General features: G+C 41.9%; 2 protein-coding genes across 3 annotated transcripts; one reads left to right on the top strand and one right to left on the bottom strand.

Moving 5' to 3' along the window:
• The first annotated feature begins 5,040 nt into the window (after positions 1-5,040).
• hif1an (hypoxia inducible factor 1 subunit alpha inhibitor) lies at positions 5,041-13,164 on the top strand. The gene is made up of 8 exons (XM_084470953.1): positions 5,041-5,422; positions 7,126-7,376; positions 7,919-8,067; positions 8,902-9,047; positions 9,628-9,734; positions 10,423-10,486; positions 10,613-10,723; positions 11,708-13,164. Exons 1-8 carry the CDS (start codon positions 5,243-5,245, stop codon positions 11,762-11,764), a joined length of 1,065 nt encoding a protein of 354 aa, XP_084327079.1. The 5' UTR covers positions 5,041-5,242; the 3' UTR covers positions 11,765-13,164.
• Positions 13,165-13,867: 703 nt separating this feature from the next.
• Positions 13,868-17,732, bottom strand: cuedc2 (CUE domain containing 2). Of its 2 annotated transcripts, none has more exons than XM_084470098.1 (9): positions 17,637-17,732; positions 16,869-16,952; positions 16,585-16,728; positions 16,300-16,361; positions 15,986-16,110; positions 15,674-15,841; positions 15,511-15,575; positions 15,153-15,213; positions 13,868-15,068 (listed from the first exon to the last, which is right to left on the bottom strand). In XM_084470098.1, exons 2-9 carry the CDS (start codon positions 16,940-16,942, stop codon positions 14,922-14,924), a joined length of 846 nt encoding a protein of 281 aa, XP_084326224.1. In that variant the 5' UTR covers positions 16,943-16,952; positions 17,637-17,732; the 3' UTR covers positions 13,868-14,921. The 2 variants fall into 2 exon arrangements, with proteins under 2 accessions (XP_084326224.1, XP_084326225.1); XM_084470099.1 differs by lacking the exon at positions 17,637-17,732 and adding an exon at positions 17,363-17,470.
• Between the last annotated feature and the right edge of the window lie 4,495 nt (positions 17,733-22,227).

Genomic DNA, 22,227 nt, shown 5'->3' with positions numbered 1-22,227 from the left:
AACGCAATTACTCTGTCTGTCAAATCATTTAACCTTTAATTAAAGACAAGAAAGAAAAAAAACATGTCTACACAGCCGTTGAATCCAACTCATTATTGTCCGGCTAATAACGATGGAGCGATATGCCCCGCAGCAGCAGCACTGTGTAATGGTCTGCATGGCAGTGGGCATTAAAAACCCTTTAGTTCTCACATTGATACCCCGCGGGGCGAGGCAACAAGAAGAGAAAACTTTGCATCACTCTCTTTCTTCCTTCCAGCTTCTTTCTCAATTTCGCCTCTACAAATACCTCCCTTTCTCTTCGGCGACGTGGTAATCCTCAAAGAGCCCCCCTAACACTTGAGGTTTCTTTACTGTTTAATACTAGTTTAATTAACTTTGTCCAGACAGGGAAAGGAAGGGGGGGGGGTGCTGGTGGCGGTGTCGGTGGTGGTGGCTGTGGAGGAAGACAGGAGGCAAGTTGGCCCTTAAAAAAATATATAATCACCCCGCCTCTGATTTTGTATGCTAATCTCCTTTTTCATGCCATCCTTCCTCAGGAATGGGTGGGTGGGTGCTGGTGGAGGAGGAGTTGGGGGGAGAAGGAGAAATGTTGGGAAAACTTTGAGGTGGCCTATGCTGGGGCTTCCTACTGCTGTTTTATGTCCCGGGCCCACCTATTTGGGTCTTTTCACTCCTCTAGGGCCTGCCTTTGCTCGATTTAACAATGACTGCTGAGCTAATCAGCTCTCTCTGAAACACACCGCTGTCGAGGGGAAGGTAATCCCGCGTCCCCCCTCTCAATGGAGCCGTCGCCTCATAAAGGACTTTGGGAAAAGGCTTTGCACGGATTCACACTGTTCCCTCAAAAGAAGTTAGTTCAAGTATTGTGCCAAAAACAAGTAGGTTTTATAAACAAATGCGTGCCAGGACACTCACCCCACCTGCGAGCAAAAACCCCCTACACCGAGAGCGGTGAGGCACAGTAGCACATGGCAGCGAAGCCCGGACACTCCAGGCGTGATTGGACATGAAAGAGGAGATTAGGGATCCATTGAGACGGGGGCGGTGGGGGTGCGGTGAGGGGGTGCTGGCGGTGGGGTGCATGGGGGCGGCTCATTTCTGCACCTTTCTCTTCCCCCTTTTTTTCTCTCGCTGAAAGTGTCAAGGAAACTCCTTGTTGACATCTTATTTACCAAATAATGATGATAAGCACACCTCCTCCCCTTCCTGGGGATCCAGAGGGTGGGGGGGGTCTGGCATGCAGCTCCACAACCCCGGGGTGGGGGTGACAAAGGAGGCTAGCATACCAGCGCCTTCCCCTGTGGCTCCCTGTCAGCTCTTCATTACACGGCCATAGGGAGCCACTCCCCAGGGGAGCCCCCATGCACACATGTTGATCTCTGGTCCTCGCTACAACACACACACACACACACACACACACACACACACACACACACACACACACACACACACACGCACACACACACACACACACACACACACACACACACACACACACACACACACACATACACACGTTGATCTCTGGTCCTCAATACAACACACACACACACACACACACACACACACACACACACACACAAACACACACATGTTGATCTCTGGTCCTCAATACAACACACACACACACACACACACACACACACACACACACACACACAATCTCTCTTTGCGGTGTAGCATAACAAATAAAATAACTACTTGGCCAGCCAAACTACTTGTGTTAATTTTTCATGGTATAGGGAATAAACAAATGGAACATTATGCAGCACACTGTACCATAACATCAAACTGTTTGTATCTATAGCACCAACAAACGGGCCAAGACCTTTGGTGATTTGCTGACCCAGCAAATCCCAGTAGACTGTGATTAAACATTTACCACACCAACTCCAACCATTGCACACTTAAATATTTAGACAGACAGGTGGATAAATATTGCAACTAATCTCGAACCACCTTATCTGAAAGTCACTCTGTGAACTATTTAGTGTTATTGAGTGGCACACTAAATAACCTGAAATCAGCCATACATGACCTCCATCATTCAATAACGATGCTAACTAGGTCACGTTACTTTTCAGGTGGGCAATAGCTTCGAAGGACTGTGCCTATTGTGCCTGTGTGACGCAACACTCCGATAAACGTACAGTAGGAGACTTCCACACAGACACAATGCTCTATTCTTTCCCTTGCTTGTTTCGTCTCCCTGACTTTCTCCATTAGCATGGTGATGCAGCGCTTACACAACCACTGCCTCACTTCACACCCTATGGGGAGTTGGCCTGTTCCTTCATAACATTAACGTGGATTAGCTCAGATTGTTGTGGCCTTCCTCCCACCAACAGACGTCCATATTAGGAGGCACACCCCCGGGCCCAGTGACATGACACATACTGGCAGTGGCAGACTTAGCCCTTTGGGGGCTCCAGGCAAGGGGGGGGGGGGGGGGGGGGGGGGAAGTTGCATGATTGCTTCGCTCGTTAGCAGGGAGACCGTCAATGCGTGAGTAATTGGACATCCCGGAGCTGCTATTATGACAGGATTTTTATAAAAACAATATAGATATGTGGAAGAAATATAAAGGCAGCATTTTGGGGGCCCCAAAAGGCCTCTATGGGGCCTTCTATGGGGCCTGGGGCTCCAGGCAAGTGCCTGGTCTGCCCCTGCATACTGGTACATAATGGACTGGTACATTCTGTTAAAAATATCCCTATATGGATGAACTTCTAAATGAAGAACTATTTTAACATAAACTATGCTCTCAGAGGATGGATGGTACTACCTACTGTGCATTTATAGTGAGGGCCAGTAAATCCCCCCTAAGCGTAGTTAAAACTTTTTATTACTTTTAACCCCTCTTTCTACATAGACTTAAATGCCCTCATAACTTGGCAGTCACTACCTACTTCAGTTCAGTAGTGGGGACTGATAAATCCTCCTTTCACGTCTTCAAATCCGCTCTCTGCCTCATTTCAAACACTGTGTTCCCTCTGTACATTTAGCATTCAAATGCTCTTATCAAATGAGACAAGAAAAGATGTTTTATGAGCTCTCTCTATGAGCGCGGGCTGGTATCAGTACACAGACTTGAATTTGGTTGGTGGAGCTCTGTATTTGCCTGTGAACGCAGACCAACCCTGAAACCTGCACCTATTTATCTTTTGGTCAAAACGAGAACAATTTAGTGTTCTACAACTAGACATTTTCTGTTGAGGTCTATCTGTTATTCAACTTGAAGATAAAACATGTGAGGTTAAAGGCTAAATATATTTGATATGAAATGCAAACATTTCAACGTGGCACAGTCTTGTGAGATAACTAATCAGATCACTATTCTAATCGTACTCGTAAACAATCGGGCAAACCATTACAAATCCTCACCTGAACAACACACACACACACACACACACACACACACACACACACACACACACACACACACACACACACACACGCCCACACACACACGCCCACATGCCACATCACAGGACTGTCAGCTGGGGAACACCCTTTTCCAACAGCCCTTTCTCCCACCTAGTGGGTGACCTGACCTCTGACTGAGGGGGATGAACTTCCGTCTCCCCCACTATTCAAAGCCCCCGGGTCAGGGTGGGATGGTCGGCCTTGCCAAGTCGAGTTCGTTAGCAAGGCATGAGCCGAGAGACATAGGTGACAACCGAGAGAGAGAGAGAGAGAGAGAGAGAGAGAGAGAGAGAGAGAGAGAGAGAGGGAGAGAGAGAAAGAGAGAGAGAGGTAGAGAGGGAGAGAGAGACACACAGAGAGGGAGGGAGAGAGAGAGAGAGAGAGAGAGAGAGAGAGAGAGAGAGAGAGAGAGAGAGAGAGAGAGAGAGAGAGGGAGGGAGCAAGGGGGAGAGGGAGAGAGAGAGAGAGAGAGAGAGAGAGCGAGAGAGAGAGAGATACTGCAATCTGTTGATAGGATACTGATAGATGCAAAAGGATGCGTTTCCGAATAATAATCCTAACACTAGTGTTCGGATTTCCAGATGTGGAACTTATAATCATATACTAAATCGCACGTGGCAAACGCCGGGGTCAAACGTAATCGGTGCAGATGATGACACAATCCGTAAAGACATAGGGAAAGCGGCACCGCTGCTTTTTAATGCTCCAGCGATTCTCCGACTAATAGGATTTGTGGCTTAGAGGTTTCTAACACAGCGCCCAGAGGGGACGGGTCAGAGGATGTGAGAAGAAGTGAAAACACAGAGATGCTCGCTCCACATGTACAGCCTGTGAACCGGCAGCACTGCAACCTCATCCACCCTGAGTTTGTTAATGTATACATACAACTTTATAGTTAGTAGTTAGTTAGTTAGTATATATATATATATATATATATATATATATATATATATATATATATATATATATATATATTATTATTATATATTATTATTATTATTATTATATTATATATGGCTATATTAGTATATGCTACACGTGAACCTCCTACAGCGCAATTTGATTGGTTCGCTATCTCGGGATATTGGGCAATATCCCATGATTGAGATCTCAAATTCGGGATATTGTTTTCATCGCGTGACGGTCGTCTCGTCACGCTAATAAAAACAAATAAATCCCGGCAAAAAGTGTTATCTTGTTTGTGGCGTGTTCACGTGTAGTAGGCCTAGGCTCCGTGAATAGTGGGGGATAGCCCAACTATTCTCCACTATTCACTATTCATTAATTGTTAAATATTATATAATATCATAATTTAAACCATAAATGACTACTCTAAGAGAAATCAAAATTCTCTAAAACTCCAATGACCTTTTAGGGTGTTAGCTATGCAATGACCGACAGACAACGTCTTTGAAATCATCCCGAGGCCAAGTTGAGCCGAATGCTGAACAATGTCGCCCCCTGCGGGCCAGTCAGAAGTACTTCAGATTGTAGTCAGTCAGGGCGCTAGATGTCGCTGCATTGAATTCAGTGCATGTGTTTCCTCCTCAAAAATCTTCCTGAACATTCACTTTCGTATCGTTAGTTTCAGTGCCTGTCAGTGCTGCTGTGTGTTTATGGTTTACACCTACATGGAGCTGGTCCACATAGAGTAGGAACCACAGTCGGTGGAGCAATTCTTATTTTTTACACCATGTATCAGACCGATTATACTGTGTTCCTATAACGAACTCTAACGCAAAGACATTTGCATTTTTTTTTAAGTGATTACTAGTCATAGGATAGGGGTGTGTGAGGAAATTTGCAGACAGCCATGGCAACTGCAACGGTGGTGGAGGCTGACCCATCTACGACCGAAGGCTGTGCCGCGATGTCTGATGCCCCAAACATTGGATGGAACGAGTCTCAGCTCCGAAAGTATTCTTTTCAAACAAAGCCCATACCAAGGCTCTCTCACACGGATCCCCGAGCCGAAATGCTTATAAATAACGAGGTAAATAAATGATTGGTTGCAACTTCAGACTGGTGTCTCGACAGTGTATGATGATGTGATGGGATGAACAAGCACTTGAAATTGAAACCTAGTCGAAGAACGTAATGACGGTATTGTCTGAATGAGTACCACCGAACATTCATTATTTACTAAGATGGACATCCCTAGTGTGTAGTGTTGTGTGTATACATCCACAGGTGTATAAGTACATTGTCATTTTGAACCTTGGACCTACTTTGATGGCAATATTACACTTGCAAAATGTGACACGCCACTGTTGCTCAGTTTTCAACTGTAGGCAAAGTTTAAAAAATAAAAAGTTGGCTACAGTTGAAATTGACAACAATGTATCGTCGTATGAAGTCGTATTTAGAAGTTTCATCAATAGTTCAAATAACTTTAAATGCATCCCTCCCATAAATAACTGTAGGCTATAATTTATTATTATTGATTTTGCATGTGATACAGTTGACTATTACAGTTTCAACTTATCTAATCACTGTAATAGTCTAGTATATTTGTATCATGCCTTTATGTTATGACAGTGTAGCCTTCATTCCATGGGTGTGTTCGTGTCCATTTCCTCATGTTTCTCGGCTCTGCTACTGCACGTACCGTTGCAACTAACACGTGCTTTGTGAATATATAAACTCCCTGTGCAAATTGTAAATGCTGCACATGCGCAAATGCTGCCCACGCGAATGTAATGCATCAAAAATGTAATCATCTTCAACCATCTGCAAAAGTTAATGAATGGCTTACTCCTGTGCGCCTCTGGGACGCAAGTAAAACAGTCCTAAAGTAACCTATCGAAATGTTACCAAGGGCGAGCGTGCCATCGCGCCCGCGGTAGTATCGCTCTAAATGTGAAGTGTTTAAGCAAGTAGGTCAGTGGGACAGGCTGTTTCTCTGCACTCTGCACCGTTCCTTATATACCTTTATTTATATATATATATATATATATATATATATATATATATATATATATATATATATATATATATATATTTATATATTACTGCACTCAGTCTTCATTGTTTGAATCAAAGTTTGCTCTTGCAGTCATTGCAGCAAACCTGTGCTTCACTGCGCCACTAAAATGCACGCACACGTGCACACGCACGCGCGTACACACACACACACACACACACACACACACACACACACACACACACACACACACACACACACACACACACACACACACACACACACACACACACACACACACACACACACACACACACGCCCCAAGTGGAGGCAGCGCGCGCACGCCTCCGGTGGCTTTGTTGCAGCTCCACCAGCAGGTCTACGTTCGTCTAGTCACGTAGTCCAGCCGCGAGCTGTCAGTGTCCAATGACTGCCAACGCGAGTGTATTTGGGCGTTGTGTGTTTGAATGGTATTCATTAAATAGCTAACTCTAGTCTGATGATACGGACTGGTTTCCTAAAAAACTATGAGGAAGTCGTACACAAAATAATGTGTCGTATACGTTTTCATGCGCGCGTGTATAAGCGTTTAAGTGTTGGTAGAACTTGTAGAATCAATTTTTTAATATGTCCCATATGCGTCTGTAATAGTCTGTAATACGATAAACGTTATACACACGTATTTAATAGACTATTTGATTTGCTCTCCAGCTTGAGGTTAAATGCATAATCACATTTGCTCTATAATGTTATTCACTGAAGTCTACTTGCAGGAACCCGTGGTTCTAACGGACACAAACCTCGTCTATCCAGCACTGAAATGGGACATTCAGTACCTGCAGGAGAACATTGGAAATGGGGATTTCTCTGTTTACACGGCAGAAAACCACAAATTCCTCTACTATGACGAGAAAAAGATGGCCAACGTTGAGAATTTCATGCCGAAATCGAGACGAATGGAAATGAAGTTCCCCGAGTTTGTGGATAAAATGCATGAAACGGAGGAAGCGGAGGGAGAAGAGAGGTAAAGTCAACTGTAAATCTATAAATGTGTTTTAACAATGAATGGGAACAATGACCAAACGTAAATTAAAGCACCAGGAACTAGCGCTGAACATTGACAATAAAGCTGCTGGATGCCATTAACGCAGCAGTGGATGCATTTACTGTATATAGGAGTAATGAAGGCGCGTGCCCTGACGTGAACTTTGGACTGGTAGGCCCCGCCCATTGCTGTGCGCTACAAGCAACATTCTCAGTAAATGGATGCGAGTTAATTTCTAATGTACAGCTTAATTATGTGAAAGAGGTTTAACAATCAATCCAATACAAATTTATTGATTGTAATGATACAGTTACAACAAACAACGACAATAACAATAATACATATATACCGGTAGTAAATAATATTAAATTACATTTTGAGCATTTCATAAAAATTATAAAACCGAACAGCCATTTACGTTAAAAAGGGTTAAAATGTAAGCATGTCCATATAGTGGCTATAAAAAGACTGGACCAGTGTGTTTTCTGAATGACTTTAATGAGGATTACGTCCCACCACAGGGTGTACCTGCAACAGACCCTGAACGACACGGTGGGCAGGAAGATCGTGGTGGACTTTCTGGGATTCAACTGGAACTGGATCAACAAGCAGCAGGCCAAGAGGAACTGGGGACAGCTGACGTCCAACTTGCTGCTCATAGGCATGGAGGGTAAGATCCCATCTGCCAACCAACCGTGGTTCTGAAGGAAGATGTGACAGCCTAGCCCACATAGAACTTATTGCTAATGTACTATTTTCTAATAATAAATCAGAACTATTTTCTAATAATAGAGTACTACTTCATACATTTGTTGTGAAGAAATCAGTCTGTCCAACATGTCAATGGTCCAACTTTTCTGAAACTTTGGCAGAAATAGTTGATGATGCAGACCGCAATGTCACAACACACGTTCTTTTTTTTTTTTTGAAAAAAGCTGTTCACAGCCATTAAGAAGGCATACGACTGAGTAGTACCATAACATGTGAGACTGCAGCTGTGATTAATGGCTAGACAAATATATTTGACTTCACTTGACACAAAGTAGACTTGAATTGACTATCTGTGCTCCACTCTCTCCATGATTTCTGAGAGATTACAACTTATATAAAAGGCACAGGGGTGTTTCCTGTGGCTGGCTGTGAGCAGGATTGATTCAGTGGCCTATGGTGACGCATGCATGTATCAGGCCAAAACCCTGTCATCGAAGGTTTAACACCCTTATCGTAATTTGCATATTGATGCAATTCGCAAATAAGTAACTAACACAAGCACTTAATAATATAGTATCTTCTGTCCAAATCTCAACAAGAATGGTTACAGTGGATGTTGTGATCTGATGCTTGGTTATACTGAACATCACGACCGTTGATGGGTTGATCCTCAACGTAAGTGGAGCTCAGGTCTCCCTCTGTTGTCGTTAACAACTCCCCTCGAGCTCATGAGCTTGGGTTGCAGCACGGAAGTCTCCTAAGCACATCTTGCATCGCTCATCTTTCACAACAGGCAACGTGACGCCGGCACATTATGACGAGCAGCAGAACTTCTTTGCGCAGATCAAAGGCCACAAAAGATGTATCCTCTTCCACCCCGACCAGTTTGAGTGTCTGTATCCGTACCCCGTCCACCACCCCTGCGACCGGCAGAGCCAGGTAAGGGATGGAGTGTCTCAAGGGCCCTCACACATGGGGGGGGGGGGGAGAAGATAGATCAGCATACCAGTTGATACAGTTCACATGCTAGAATGGTATGTTGAGGTAACTATCTCCATGCTGGCAATAAGTATAGTACTTTTGCATGTCATCCTTTGGATTACTGTTTTTATTGTCTTGATCCAGAATTAAATCAATCAATCAATCAATCATCTCCCACTCCGGCTAGTGATGTCACTCTAGAGTCGATTTTGAAAGGGCTTGTTTGGCTGCTAATCAGAAACAGATCTCACTATTTATTACATGTACAACAAAGCACATACATTTTGTTTAAAGAGGGGGGGAGGGAGGCAGGATAAGTGTAGGGGGTTGAACCCAGCACCAAAGGCTATGGGTTTGATCCACATTGTCCACAGCCTCTGATTTTACCTTGAGTAAAATGCCCTAATGCCCCCAGCTCCTAACCTGCGTCTCCATTCACTGCAAGTTGCTTTGGATGAAAGCCTGCGCCAAATGACTGACATGATGATGGATATCTATCTAACACGGCAATATTGTGTATTTCTTTGTGCAATTTCAGGTGGATTTTGATAACCCAGACTATGAGAGGTTTCCAAATTTCAAGAACTTAGTGGGCTACGAGACGGTGGTGGGCCCGGGAGATGTTCTGTACATCCCCATGTATTGGTAAGAACACCGCTCGGCTTGAGCTCGGGTCCACCTGATTGTCAACGGGGTTATGGATGCTATTTGATATGCAACAACAGCCCATCAGAGCTTATTTGGATCAGATTCACAGCGATACGAGTTATAGTATCCATTAGGCTAAGGATGCATATTATATGAGGCCGGCTAATGGTGGCTGGATTTGAGCACTTCCTGTAAGTTTTAACATTACATTCACCCTATGTCCATTAAAGCACACCTCTGGCTACCAAGTTCTACTTACTGCTTTACGTTGACATTTTCCTCCAAAATGCCCACTCACTCACCCACACACCCGCACTCATTTACATGTAAATGTAGGGCGTTTAGCAGACGCTTTTATCCAAAGTGACTCACGTCATCTTATACATTTATAGCAACAAGGTTGGACATGGAACATGCAAAACAAGACTGCTGGCAGTTTTGGAGGATAGCTTTTAATAATTTCTAATTTAGATTTTACTGTAGAACACACAAGAAAGCGTGAGAGGCAGATCAGTGAACCTACAGTCTTGCTGAAATGAGCAGCAGAAACTATAATGCCCTGCTGCAATTTAGTCTGCATTCGATACAAACCCTTTATGAACAGTCAAGGACCACTGGATGAGTTTGTGTAGATTTTTAGCAGATGTGGAACAGCTGGACCAATAAGGCCTTTTTATGTTCTCAGGTGGCATCATATCGAGTCCTTGCTGGATGGTGGAGTGACCATCACTGTCAACTTCTGGTACAAGGTCTGCAAAAACAATCAGACATGTGTTCAACTCAAACTTGTCATATGACAACTTGGCCAACTCTAAAACAGAACAACTACTACACTGTCTAATACTATGGTGCTTTTGTGGATTTCTTTTCATTAGGGTGCTCTGACGCCCAAAAGAATAGAGTACCCGCTGCGAGCGCACCAGAAGGTAGCCATCATGAGGAACATCGAGAAGATGCTTGGAGAGGCCCTGGGAGATCCCCGAGAAGTAAATACACTTGTTTTCTACACCTTATGAAATCCATTCGGTTTAGTTGTAAATCATTGGTGTGATATGTTAGACCACTGATATACACTGGCAGATATATATGGCGCTTTTATCCAAAGCGCTTTACAGTGTTGACTGAAATTCACCCATTCATTCACCCATTCATGCACACATTCACACACCAACGGCGGAGTCAACCGCGCAGGGCGACAGCCAGCTCCACAACACTCAGCTAGGAGGAGCCGGAGATCGAACCACCAACCTTGCGGTTACCAGCCAACCCGCTCTACCTCCTGAGCTAATGCCGCCCCCGATATATGGGAACGCCCAGGAAATGAACATTTGTTTGGTTATGGGCTGGGCAGGAGGCTTATCTGGCCCATTTTGTGTTGAGGACATCATGCTGCATCTTTAATATTAGCTTCAACTGGAACTTCCTAGGTTAGTCAATTGGAGAGCAAGACATAAATGCTAATAATCATCGATTCCTTTGAAATTCCTAATGATTTCATAAGCTACTATAGGACTATAGTTATACTTCATCAACATCGGTATCTGCCTATCAGAGCTTATGATTACCGGTATTGTCCAAGACATTTCACATCGGGCCATCCCACCGCCCAGTCCTTTCAGGCATTACGTTAATAGCTCCCAGAAGTGGAGCATGACGTCGTTCAGTGAGTGTAATGTACCTTATTTTAGGTTTTCAGAGGCTCCTCTACATGTAGGCCATGTCTTGGGACTGAGTGTGCCTTCAGACCCGGCGGGATGCTGCCCCTTCCCCCCAACCTAATTACTGGGAGGATTTATGTCCTGAAGCCCGATTTAGTAACAAAGAACGAGATACAGTATGTGAAGCTAATATTAAAGTATTTCATGTAGTTGGTTCATTATTATTATTGACATAGGTGTATATGTGTATATATATATATTTAGTAGATATTTGTGCTTTGTAGATGTCCAAAGAACAATCTTTTCTTCTAGGTTGGACCCCTACTGAACCTGATGAGGAGGGGGCGTTACGACCAGGGTTCAAGTTAGGACGACACAGTACAGAAATGGTTTTTCAGACTGCTGCTGAAAATGTTTGGTGTGAAAGAGAACAATTATGTGTGTGTGTATGTGTGCGCGCACGCACGCGCGTGTGTGTTTTGAGAAAGAACGTTTCTTTTGCACCTCTGGTGCATTCTCAACATTGAAGCTACCACTGCATGGCAATAGGACGCCTCCCTTACACCACGTTGAAACCACTGGACTCGGCCTGCCTGCTGTAGGACGACAGGACACTCCCTTTGGACATTGGGTTCTGTTTTCAGAACACCAAGGCTCCGACTCAGCACGTGTTCAGTACAGGCCTGGCCAGAGGCCTTTTGTGCGAGTCAGTATTTGCTTTGAGAAAAGACCCACTCTTGACTGAAGCATGCCAAACTGGATTGAATGTGGATGAGGTAAACATGAGGTAAACATTGATTGAATGTTTACCTCACCACTAACGCTTCAAGGTGAAGGTCGGTTGCTAGGTGGTCTGATGGATGAAGTGTTTTGTTTTTGAGGCACCTTTTTTATTTGACCACGTTTGAACACGATTGGTTCGTAGCTGATTTGGAGTTCATTAGGTGTGAGAGGGAAACTTTTTATTCGTTTATTCCACACGTCTTTAATCGCAATGTATTCCTTAAGCTGAGAGAGTTTGAACTGCACTTCTAATATGTACATTCGAAAGGTGTGTGTGTTTGTGTTTGTGTGTGTGTGTATGTGTATGTAAAGGTGGTCTTTTTATGATTTTGTGAATAATAATTTATTTGACATTCTCTGTATGTAGGGCTTACAATGAGCTGTTTTGTTAATTTTTTTGGGAGTGCCAGGCCAAGAAAAAACTTTACTATTGATTTTCAGTGGTTGGTTTTTGTTTATGCCTTTTGAGTGTTCATTTACTCATTGTGTTAACTTTCATTTTATTTTGCTAGTGGTACACAGAATTTAATCTGTTGGATTGCAAATACAACCCCATTCTTCAAAATTAAAATTGAGCTAATATTGAGCTGACAACCTATTTGGAATTTTGGGTGGTGAATCATCAGTTAAGCTATAGCCCTGTATTCCCCATAGTCTCTCTCTTCACTTCTTTTGACATAGTGATCCAGTTTTCGTATCTCTTTAAAGGGTTCTGGCTGAGTCTGAGAACATTGTTTGGTCTGCATATCAACATCAGTAAAGATAGTTTTAGATTTTATTTTAGTATAGTCATTACAGAAAATTGAAACAAGTTATATCAAGATATTGGGTGACAGATATTTGATATTTGTCTTTGCCAATGTTGTTCAGCTCGTCATAAAGTAATTACTGGAGATATTTTGGTTAGTAGATGTCCAACATAGACTAAACGGGTACAGAAGTAAGTTGCATATATATATATATATATATATATATATATATATATATATATATATATATATATATATATATATATATATATATATATATATATATATATATATATATATATGAAGCATGACTACCAACAAAGCTAGCAGTCCAACTATTGACTGCTTCGTTCCTCGTGGTTAGGGATGCGGTAGCATGTCATATTCAACTTTGTCAAACAGATGAACATTGATTCCCAGAATGCCATATTTGTCAATACATAGGCTCGAAACTTTTGAGAATAGAAATTAATCAAAAATCTCAAAAAGCACTTATTTACAGTTTTGATAGTAACTGTGAGTGTCCTTAAGCGTCCGTAGATACATTTTAGTGCGCTCTAAAATAAAAAATAAAAGGACTGAAACGTGTATGGTAGATAATCTACATATGTGCCAAACTGATTGTACTATTTAGAAAGCTGTTCCTCTGCTATGTTACCCTGGTTACACTTTCATTTTCAAGGCGGGTTTACTAGACCAATATTTAACTTACTGAGTCTACTTTATCAAATAAATCAAATCAAATGAAGAAAAAAGGAAATAAGCTTTATCATTAACAAAGTGGGGAGAGTACCTCAATATACTCTCGTTGATGGACGGAGCTTCTGTTTTGGAATGATGTGTTTACCTTGTTCCTCAATAAACTTCCTCAATACCAAGCACCAAAGCTACGGATGTTCATTTCTGATAATATAGTGAAAAGCAACAGAAATTATGATCTACAAAATCTAGCCTTTATTTCTTATAAATAATGTTATAACAGTACATAATAAAACACCTTTAGGGTGTCAATGATTGACAGCTTTGTTTTCACAATGACACAATATTACTGAATGCTTCGTCAGACCTGACATTAATAGCAAAATTGCAATACTTGTTTGTATACATACAGGTCAACTCAAAACATTAGGTATCTATTTTTATACCAGCACGTTAACACTATAAATGATTGTATGTGACAAGTACACTGTTGTACATATTGTACATTAACAGTTTAATTCATAAAAGTAAGGACAAATTAATTGACACTATCCTATGTTACTGTTACAACTAAAAGGAGTTCAATTGTCACAGAAAATATCAAGAAATTTCCTAATAAAATCAAAAATGTTGCAGAAAGACCGGTCACGATGAATCTAAGTTAGCAAATCTAGACCTTAATATAAAAATAAAGATGTTTTTGATTGAACATCACTATTTTATTATAGTACTAAAATGGCAAATGCTTGTCCTTAACTTTTACACAAATTCAATGATTGAACCACATAAAGGGGAATAAGCAATATCATTAAGATCTAACCAAGATGTCATAACATATTGAAACTTATTATTGTGATACAAAGATATTTATATGAATTCATTGTTTACCATAATTTCATGTTCAAAGAACAATTCCAATGGAAACGTTTAAGTTAGTGCAGTGTCAGACCGGCAGAGATTGCAAAAAAAAAAAAAAGAGTCAGTTGTGAGTGTTTAAAATGCAACACCACCGTTGTCAAAAGCAAAAGGCGCAACCAAAACACCACACAAAACAGTTACACAACCACAGTCTGTAAATAGTGTTACCATTATAAAACCAACACAAAAAACTGAGATGAACCAAGGCAGTGAATGGCAATGTAAAAAAAACAGACAGATTATAAAACCAAACACAAAAGCATATTCCTTTACTTTGGGAATTATCTAGCCAGTTCAGGCGCTAGCCGATGAAACACCATTAAAAACAACCCATGTAAACAATGCGGATAGCTGCTCTCTGAAGGCATGGCCAGTCATCAATGGAACCTGTATTTGCGCGCAGGTTTTATGCTGACGTACGTCTTCTTCATGTCGTCCGTCTCCTCTTTCTTCACCATCTGATACCGCTCCCCTTTTGTCGTCACCACCTGGTTGCCGTGGTAGCGCACCAACTTCTTTGGGGCCTGCGGAGGTGAGGGTCATGTGAGGCGTGATACAGTGAATAAATTGGATGATTTTGTAGTGTAAAAGGAAGGGGCAGGACTTGCATCTTTTGGAGCGACGGGCCGGTGTGTGGTCTTGTCCTCCTCTCGGTCTACTAACATGTACCTGGAACCACAGACCTGGATTAGCGTTATGTAAACTAAACCTAGACTCAAGCACATAACCCGTTACTAACTAATGTTGTGGAGATGGCGTGAGTCACTGCACTTGTTTTGGATTTGGTCAGAGAATTCAAGCAAAGAATTAGGGGTGGGACAGGTTACTCGTTTAAAACAGAAAATGAATACAGATCGGATACCAACATGTTCGAAGTCTATTGTTGTGTAGAGAGTTTGAAAACTGAGGAGATCTGTAAGGAAATTACAAAAATTGGCCACACAGACACAGTTAACCTCCACTCACTTTTCCAGAATGGTCTCTTTCAGCTTCTGGTCTGCCACGGCAGACCCATTCTTCCCATGGTTTATCTGAGGTGACAAGATCGACCGGGTTAACGACACACATGTCACTGGGAAACCGTCAAACCATCTCATTGCTGGTCGTTGGCCCGGCGACCGGGACTCACATTAAGAGGGGAGGCACTCAGCTTGACGTCTCCCTCGATGATGAGGCGCACGGCCTCCTCCATGTCTCCCCTAGCGATGGACAGGGCGCTGCGGGCCTCCGACAGACCACACTTGGGGAACATCTCCAGCAGGTGCTGCTCCTCTGCCTCCCAACCCGACATTGGACTCTGCCGGGGAAAATAAAAATACAATAAAAGTACAGATAGAATGCTAATCTGTCTTGGGGATCATATAAGACAAATTACAAAAAATATTGGATTTTGGGTTCACTTCCCCTTTAAAATAAGGTTATAATGGAGAATAACGTTTACTTTGGCAGTGGCGCCCTCTGTTGGTGATTCAGGGCACTCCGTCCCGCTCCCCGGTGGAGCTTCCTCAGGCAAGGCATTGGGTAACGAAGGCATGTCATGCGTCGTCGCTGGAGCACTGGTCTTTTCTGTGGTTAATAAGATACCAGGCATATATATAAGCACGAGTTCATAACAGACATTAGGCTATGACCTCTATCTTTTTCTATGAATAAATGTCCTTGTTTAAGTAACAATCTGTAAAAAACGGTGCAGCTACCAATTCTACTAATACTACTAATTACTACTAATACAGTTATAAAAGATACAGCACATACCTGTGCTTCGAGCAGCTGCTAATTTTGAGGCCAAAATAAACATCATTTCGCAGACTTTGACGCTGTCAACGGAAACACAATGGTGAGGAATGAGACATATTTAAAGATCAGTAATAATAATAATAATAATAATAATAATAATAATAATAATGTCTAGTATAATGTATCCGATATACAAAGAGCCTTAAGCCTCAGGTGCAGTTATTGTCATACTGGCCAGTCTCTGCTAGTGACCAGGTCATACCATGTGACTATAGTCAAACATATCCAGACGTGTATCTTTACCTGTCGATCTCAGCAAACCCAGGTATGTAGGCTTCAAGCATTTCAGTGAAGACTTCAATGTCAAAGTTTTCTTCCACACACTCCTGGGAGCCAAGGTCCTCCAACACTCCGGTGATGTAGGAGAGGAGGAACTCGTCCAATGAGCTAAAAATAAATGAAGGTAGCTACTCATCAAGGTTAAAGTAACAATACCTGCTCATGAATTAAACGCATCTCAAAGTAATCACTGCATGTTCAATTAAACATCCGCTAAAATACTAAATATTACTTAATTTAGTTCTCACCTGAGATCTGCATCGGGGATTAACGTCTGGATGAACTCGTGGAGAGCATCATGGATAATTTTATGGAGGTCCATGTCTCCTTAGCTACAAGTACGAGAAGATTATTAAAAACAAGTTGCTGCATAAACTACGAATAAGTCTCAGCCCGTCAAAGGAGCGATAGGGAAGGCACTCACTCCCACGATTAGCCATGCATCAGCTTTCAGTTGAACAACAAATATAGAAACGCCAGCGGGCATGTTGCATGTTACAAAACCAGAGTCGTTTTGTAACATCAACGTTACCAGTACAACGACTAACGTTACGTATCGACGAAAAGGGATATGGAGTTATCAAAGCTTATGGTTCATAAGAGCACCGTTAGATGTGCTAAGGCAGACTGTCTCGTTGTGTCATTCAACATGTAAAGGCAAGAGCAAGCGCAGGCGACCACGACAACATTGGCCATTAATTCCATGTGCCATTATTTATTTACACATTATAAATTAGCTTACAGGCTAACATGCTAGCAGCAGACTCAGAAGACCCCCTCCCAGCAATTGGGCAATTTGTCTGGTGAACAGCTTCGCATATCTAAAATGGATTTGTTTATTCAGCTGAACAAGATCATGATCAATACAAGCACGACCGCTGTCTGATCTGCGTGAAGACGTAAGAGAGAGAAAGACACGCTGCAGCGAGGCTGGTGCACGACATGCTACACGAGATGCCTTTTCTTATTTCGCGTTAATTTCTCCTCTTATCGGCTGTTACATTTTGGAAACTTACTGTGAATAAAGTGCAAGGGTCATTAAACATAGGTTTTCCCGATTTGTTTTGTATGCTGGCAGCGTTCAGCAGCGACGTTCAGCGTTGAGCCGTTTCTTCCGCCCGGGTGGTTCAAAACATTCATACGTCACTTCTGGTCCGTGTAAACACACGCTCGTGCATCAATGTACTGAGATGCACCTCACGCGCAGTCGGCGTCCCCACAGCCACCGTAATGCTCCCATACTGTCTGAACCTTTAAAAAAAAAAAAAAAAAAACTTGCCTGTAAACCTACACAGAAGTGGGTGAGTAGCGAAATCTCACATGTGTAGACAGATTCATGCATAGTTGATCGGCTGGGTGTTATCTGAGGCAACATCAGTGAGGTCATTAGATCCCAGCAGGTCTAACTTACCTCCAGACCGTGTTGGTATTATATCAGATATGTATACATATGAATGATTCATCCCTGCCCAATTGTTTCCTGACATTATCTGTCGCCCGCCGCGGTAGTTCATCTGGTTTCTGACTGAAATATGGTCCAAGCCGCTGATAAAAGAGGCTTTGTAAACTTGGCTGAACTCTGTTTCAACTCTGAAGTCACGCTCTTTCAGGAGGGTGGGGGCGGGTTCACGCGCAGCAGACTCCTGCTGATGCATTAACATATGTTTCCAGAAAGGTAACCAATGCAGGTCTACGTGCCATATACTTTGATGTAGGCATTTTGTCTAGTTTTAGCTGGGTTTGTTTGAACTATGCTTAATGCGACGGGCAGCAGCCTCTAGGTTGAACCGTAGGATTTAACACAGGTGCGCGTTTAACGTCACATTGGTGCTTACGTTATACACACGGCGAAATATCACAGGTACCACTTTTCTGTTTTACATGAATTTCCAAATCACAGATCGCACCCTGTCGGAATATAAACGAATGGATATATAATACTAGGTTTAACAATTTAGTGTAATTTCTGAATTTTCCCATTTTATTTTGAATACAAATATGGTGAACGCTAGATGGCGGCATTGAGTCATTGTTGGCCAGGTCTCGTGGTCTTCCCAGGGGGTGGTCAGAGAGCTTGTCTGCATGCCCCTAGAAACAACACGATGTATTTGCTTATGAGTAGATCCAAATGGTATTCAAAATATTTAGCTCTATATATATATTGCCAATATACGTTGTTAAAGTTAAGACCTACTATTTGAGATGCGTATCATTTACCCAAATGCAGCTTAACCAACCTTAATCACTCAAGGAACAAAGTCGTGGGATATATTCTCACACATTAAAGTAACACAGATTGATATTCAACTTAATTTTTATGCCGAAAATATATGGAACATGAGTGTGATATTTTGGGATTGCGTGGTATTTCAATAGATGGTTTTAAATTTAAAATAACAGACAAGTTAAACCTACTGTTTCTAAGCGCATATGATTTATGAACAATGTGTCGACTAGACAGCTAGAGAAAATAAAATATATATTAAGAAATACATAATTCAACTCCTAAAATTAACTGAATAAACTCTTCTAAAAGTTAAGGTGTGTGTGTGTGTGTGTGTGTGTGTGTGTGTGTGTGTGTGTGTGTGTGTGTGTGTGTGTGTGTGTGTGTGTGTGTGTGTGGATAATAATAAAATATTCCTTAATAAATGGATGGGTTTTGTCCAAAGCATTTTGCATCCTTGCTCTACCAATTCACCTTCACAGAACTGGCATGCTCACAGACCCACAACAGAACCTTCTCCACCAGGACACAACACAATTCTTTAAAAGAGAGAGAAAAAAACGACCCAACTCCCCCTATAATGAATTGTGTGAAGCAGATGAAAAATATATAAGATGTTGAAACACTCAAGGTATTAAAGAACACATCCATTCCTAAATAATATCTTGTAGGAGCATGGCCATATTCAACAGCATTTAGGGTCACTGTGTATTCATTTCTGGCATGTGCATATTCTATAAATCATATTATACAAATAACAACACATGTTTGGTTGTTTAAACTTTCTTATGAAAAAACAGTGCTAATATGATGAAACAAGGATAAAAAATGAAATTGATTGCATTTTTATGCTTCAAAGCATTCAAACAATTGAAAGCAATTAATCATACTTATGATAAAAAAAATCCCATTATAGAAAGCAGAGTGCGATAATTATAAACATTAGACTCAATATTAGGCGGTTTACATGTATACGCTTTATTCAAACAAGGGATTTCCAAATAAGGCATTTGTCTATTAAGGGGTAGAATTGGTTTCTAGTTTTAATGTATGTCCTTATTTTAAGAATGATATAAGCACTTTCCTTTGGATAAATAAAGTACGGTCAAAAGGCTATATTAAGATAAAGGGGAGAGAGAGAAGGATGGTAACCTTTAATCTCATACAAAGTCATCTATATCATCAAGGTGGTCCTGCCACAATGTCCACTAAGGATAGATAATATGGTCATTGTACTGACGGCGCAGATTTCTGTTTTTTACACAGACAATAGGATGGTGGGGGTGGGAAAAAAATAGATAAATGTTCCTTTTCTCATCAGTCATGAAATACTGCGTGAATAGGCTACTGCCAAATTAGTTTCCCCTTTACCCAACTTTAGACACTAATATTCAAAACTGTCTGTTGGAACAGTTGTGTAATTGTTCTATGAATGTTCAATGTGCAGTTCAGGCAGACTGACTTCGTATTTAGACTCTCATTATATTCTCTTAATGAATGTGTAGTACTGCATCCACAAAAGAAAGGAAAATAATTATGAGATATATTCAATTGAATTACCTGTGCAGCAAAAACGGAAACAGCGTATAATTTGGTCTTTATGCACAGAAGACATTTCGTTTATTCCAAACAAAAAATTAATACTTTGCACATTTGTCAAAAAAAATCACAAAAGATGCAATAATTAAATGAAATCATGCACAGTAAAGTTGAATTAGTGAGAATTTTCTAATTTGCGACGATAAGTTCGATTTGATCAAGTGTCAGACTTTAAGGTAACCATCTCCCCTCGCCACAAGTGTACATTTCATTTCAGATTCATTGTCGTTAAATCACCCTCCCCCATTGTGTACATATTCTATAGCTTTACCATGAATTAGAGCATGAAAAAGGTGGATGCATGAATTTACATATGTTTGAACTAATTCATTTCATTACCTTACCTATAACTTTTAGACCTTGTTTCAGTTTGATACCTTGTTAATGCCATCCTGTTTTCCTTTTCTAAAGGGGAATGAAGAGGCAAAGTGCTGGACATAAGTGACATCTGGGGACGGGAACGGGGAGCGGGTGTCGGGGCTTGGCTCCGGGTCCCTGGGCCAGGCGGATCTGATCCGGATCCGGGCCACCTGTGTCGGGGACAGAGCGAGAGAGAGAGGGAGCCTGCCCCGCCGTCTGCCTCCTGTGCTCATGTCTCCAGGATGTTGTCCCCCAGGCTGCCTGGAGTGCCCCTCCACCACCTCCTCCTACACCTCCTCCTACACCTCCTCCACCACCTCCTCCTACACCTCCTCCTCCACCTCCTCCTCCTCCACCTCCCGCCAGGCTCCCTGTCCAGCCAAGGAGTTCATGTGAGTACATTGCCGGACCTCCGGCCCACGGAGAATCCTGCTATGTAACACCACTAACAAAAAATGGTAAGAGAAACGCTTTGGCTTAATTAAATACAAAGTACAACTCAATTCAACTATTGGACTATATCAAATGTTCCAGACATTTTGATGATGATTGTCCTTTTAAATGTTTAATTGTGATTCCTGCCTTTGTAAAAAGCAGACTGGATTTTGTTTTTGGAAGGGTGCACCATAAATAAACTTGCATTGTATAAAAATTAACCAAGGTCTTCTGTGGGAAAAAAGTTTCAATAAATGGATGCGCTGGTAAATAAGTTGTTGCTTCTCGAACCGGCTGCAGTACAATGGCGGCAGTGGAGTGAGTGAATGTCGTCTCGGTCAGTGTGTCTCTGTTCTGCAGTCGATAGGTTAACCTGACCACGGCATCCATCTTGTGTGGCCTCCTCGCGTTACCATTGATCTGGGGGGGGGGGGGGGGGGGGGGGCTGAATAAAGAACAACACGTGTTATTATATACACACACCACCTCCCTAATCCCCCCCACCTGAAGTGATGAAGTGAACCAAGGCCAGGAGGAAAAAATGATGTATTGCTCCTCCGACGTACTCCGTCTTGTTGTCAATAGTACAGCTTTTGTGGATCGATAAAGACTTATCATTTTATGATAACAGATAATGATGTCGCCCGTTTTTGTTTGTTTGTTTGTTATGTTAAACTTGCTTTTGTTAAAGTCAATGTCACGTTGTATCTGGCTGTTTCAAACAGTATATTAACACATATATGTACAAAGAAAATTCTGGGTAACCACCTGTTTAACTCACGTTTAGCTTACAGAAAAAACTGAAACGACACAAAAAGAAATAATTAAGCCTAGCAGTTTGAGAGGTGGCAGTTACAAATTTACATGTTGGTTTTCTGGACGTTTCCGTGAAGCTTTTGGGGGTCCCTCATGTGTGAGACTGCTCAGCAGAGAGGAGACCCCCCTCTGTAGAAACATCTGTTGTGAAAATGGCTTTCCTTTTTTCCTTG

Source organism: Micromesistius poutassou (assembly GCF_964030765.1).
Source record: "Micromesistius poutassou genome assembly, chromosome: 7".
NCBI lineage: Eukaryota > Metazoa > Chordata > Actinopteri > Gadiformes > Gadidae > Micromesistius > Micromesistius poutassou.
Note: the sequence above shows the minus strand (reverse complement) of the source record. Positions and strands in the feature narration are given on the sequence as shown.

Coding starts and splice junctions, on each gene's coding strand:
- hif1an (XM_084470953.1), top strand. CDS start 5,243: ATGGCAACTGCAACGGTGGTGGAGGCTGACCCATCTACGACCGAAGGC. Junction 9,735..10,422: donor CTGTACATCCCCATGTATTG/GTAAGAACACCG, acceptor TTATGTTCTCAG/GTGGCATCATATCGAGTCCT. Junction 10,487..10,612: donor CTGTCAACTTCTGGTACAAG/GTCTGCAAAAAC, acceptor TCTTTTCATTAG/GGTGCTCTGACGCCCAAAAG.
- cuedc2 (XM_084470098.1), bottom strand. CDS start 16,942: ATGGACCTCCATAAAATTATCCATGATGCTCTCCACGAGTTCATCCAG. Junction 16,729..16,868: donor ATCCCCGATGCAGATCTCAG/GTGAGAACTAAA, acceptor ATTTATTTTTAG/CTCATTGGACGAGTTCCTCC. Junction 15,842..15,985: donor CAGAGGGCGCCACTGCCAAA/GTAAACGTTATT, acceptor TTTCCCCGGCAG/AGTCCAATGTCGGGTTGGGA.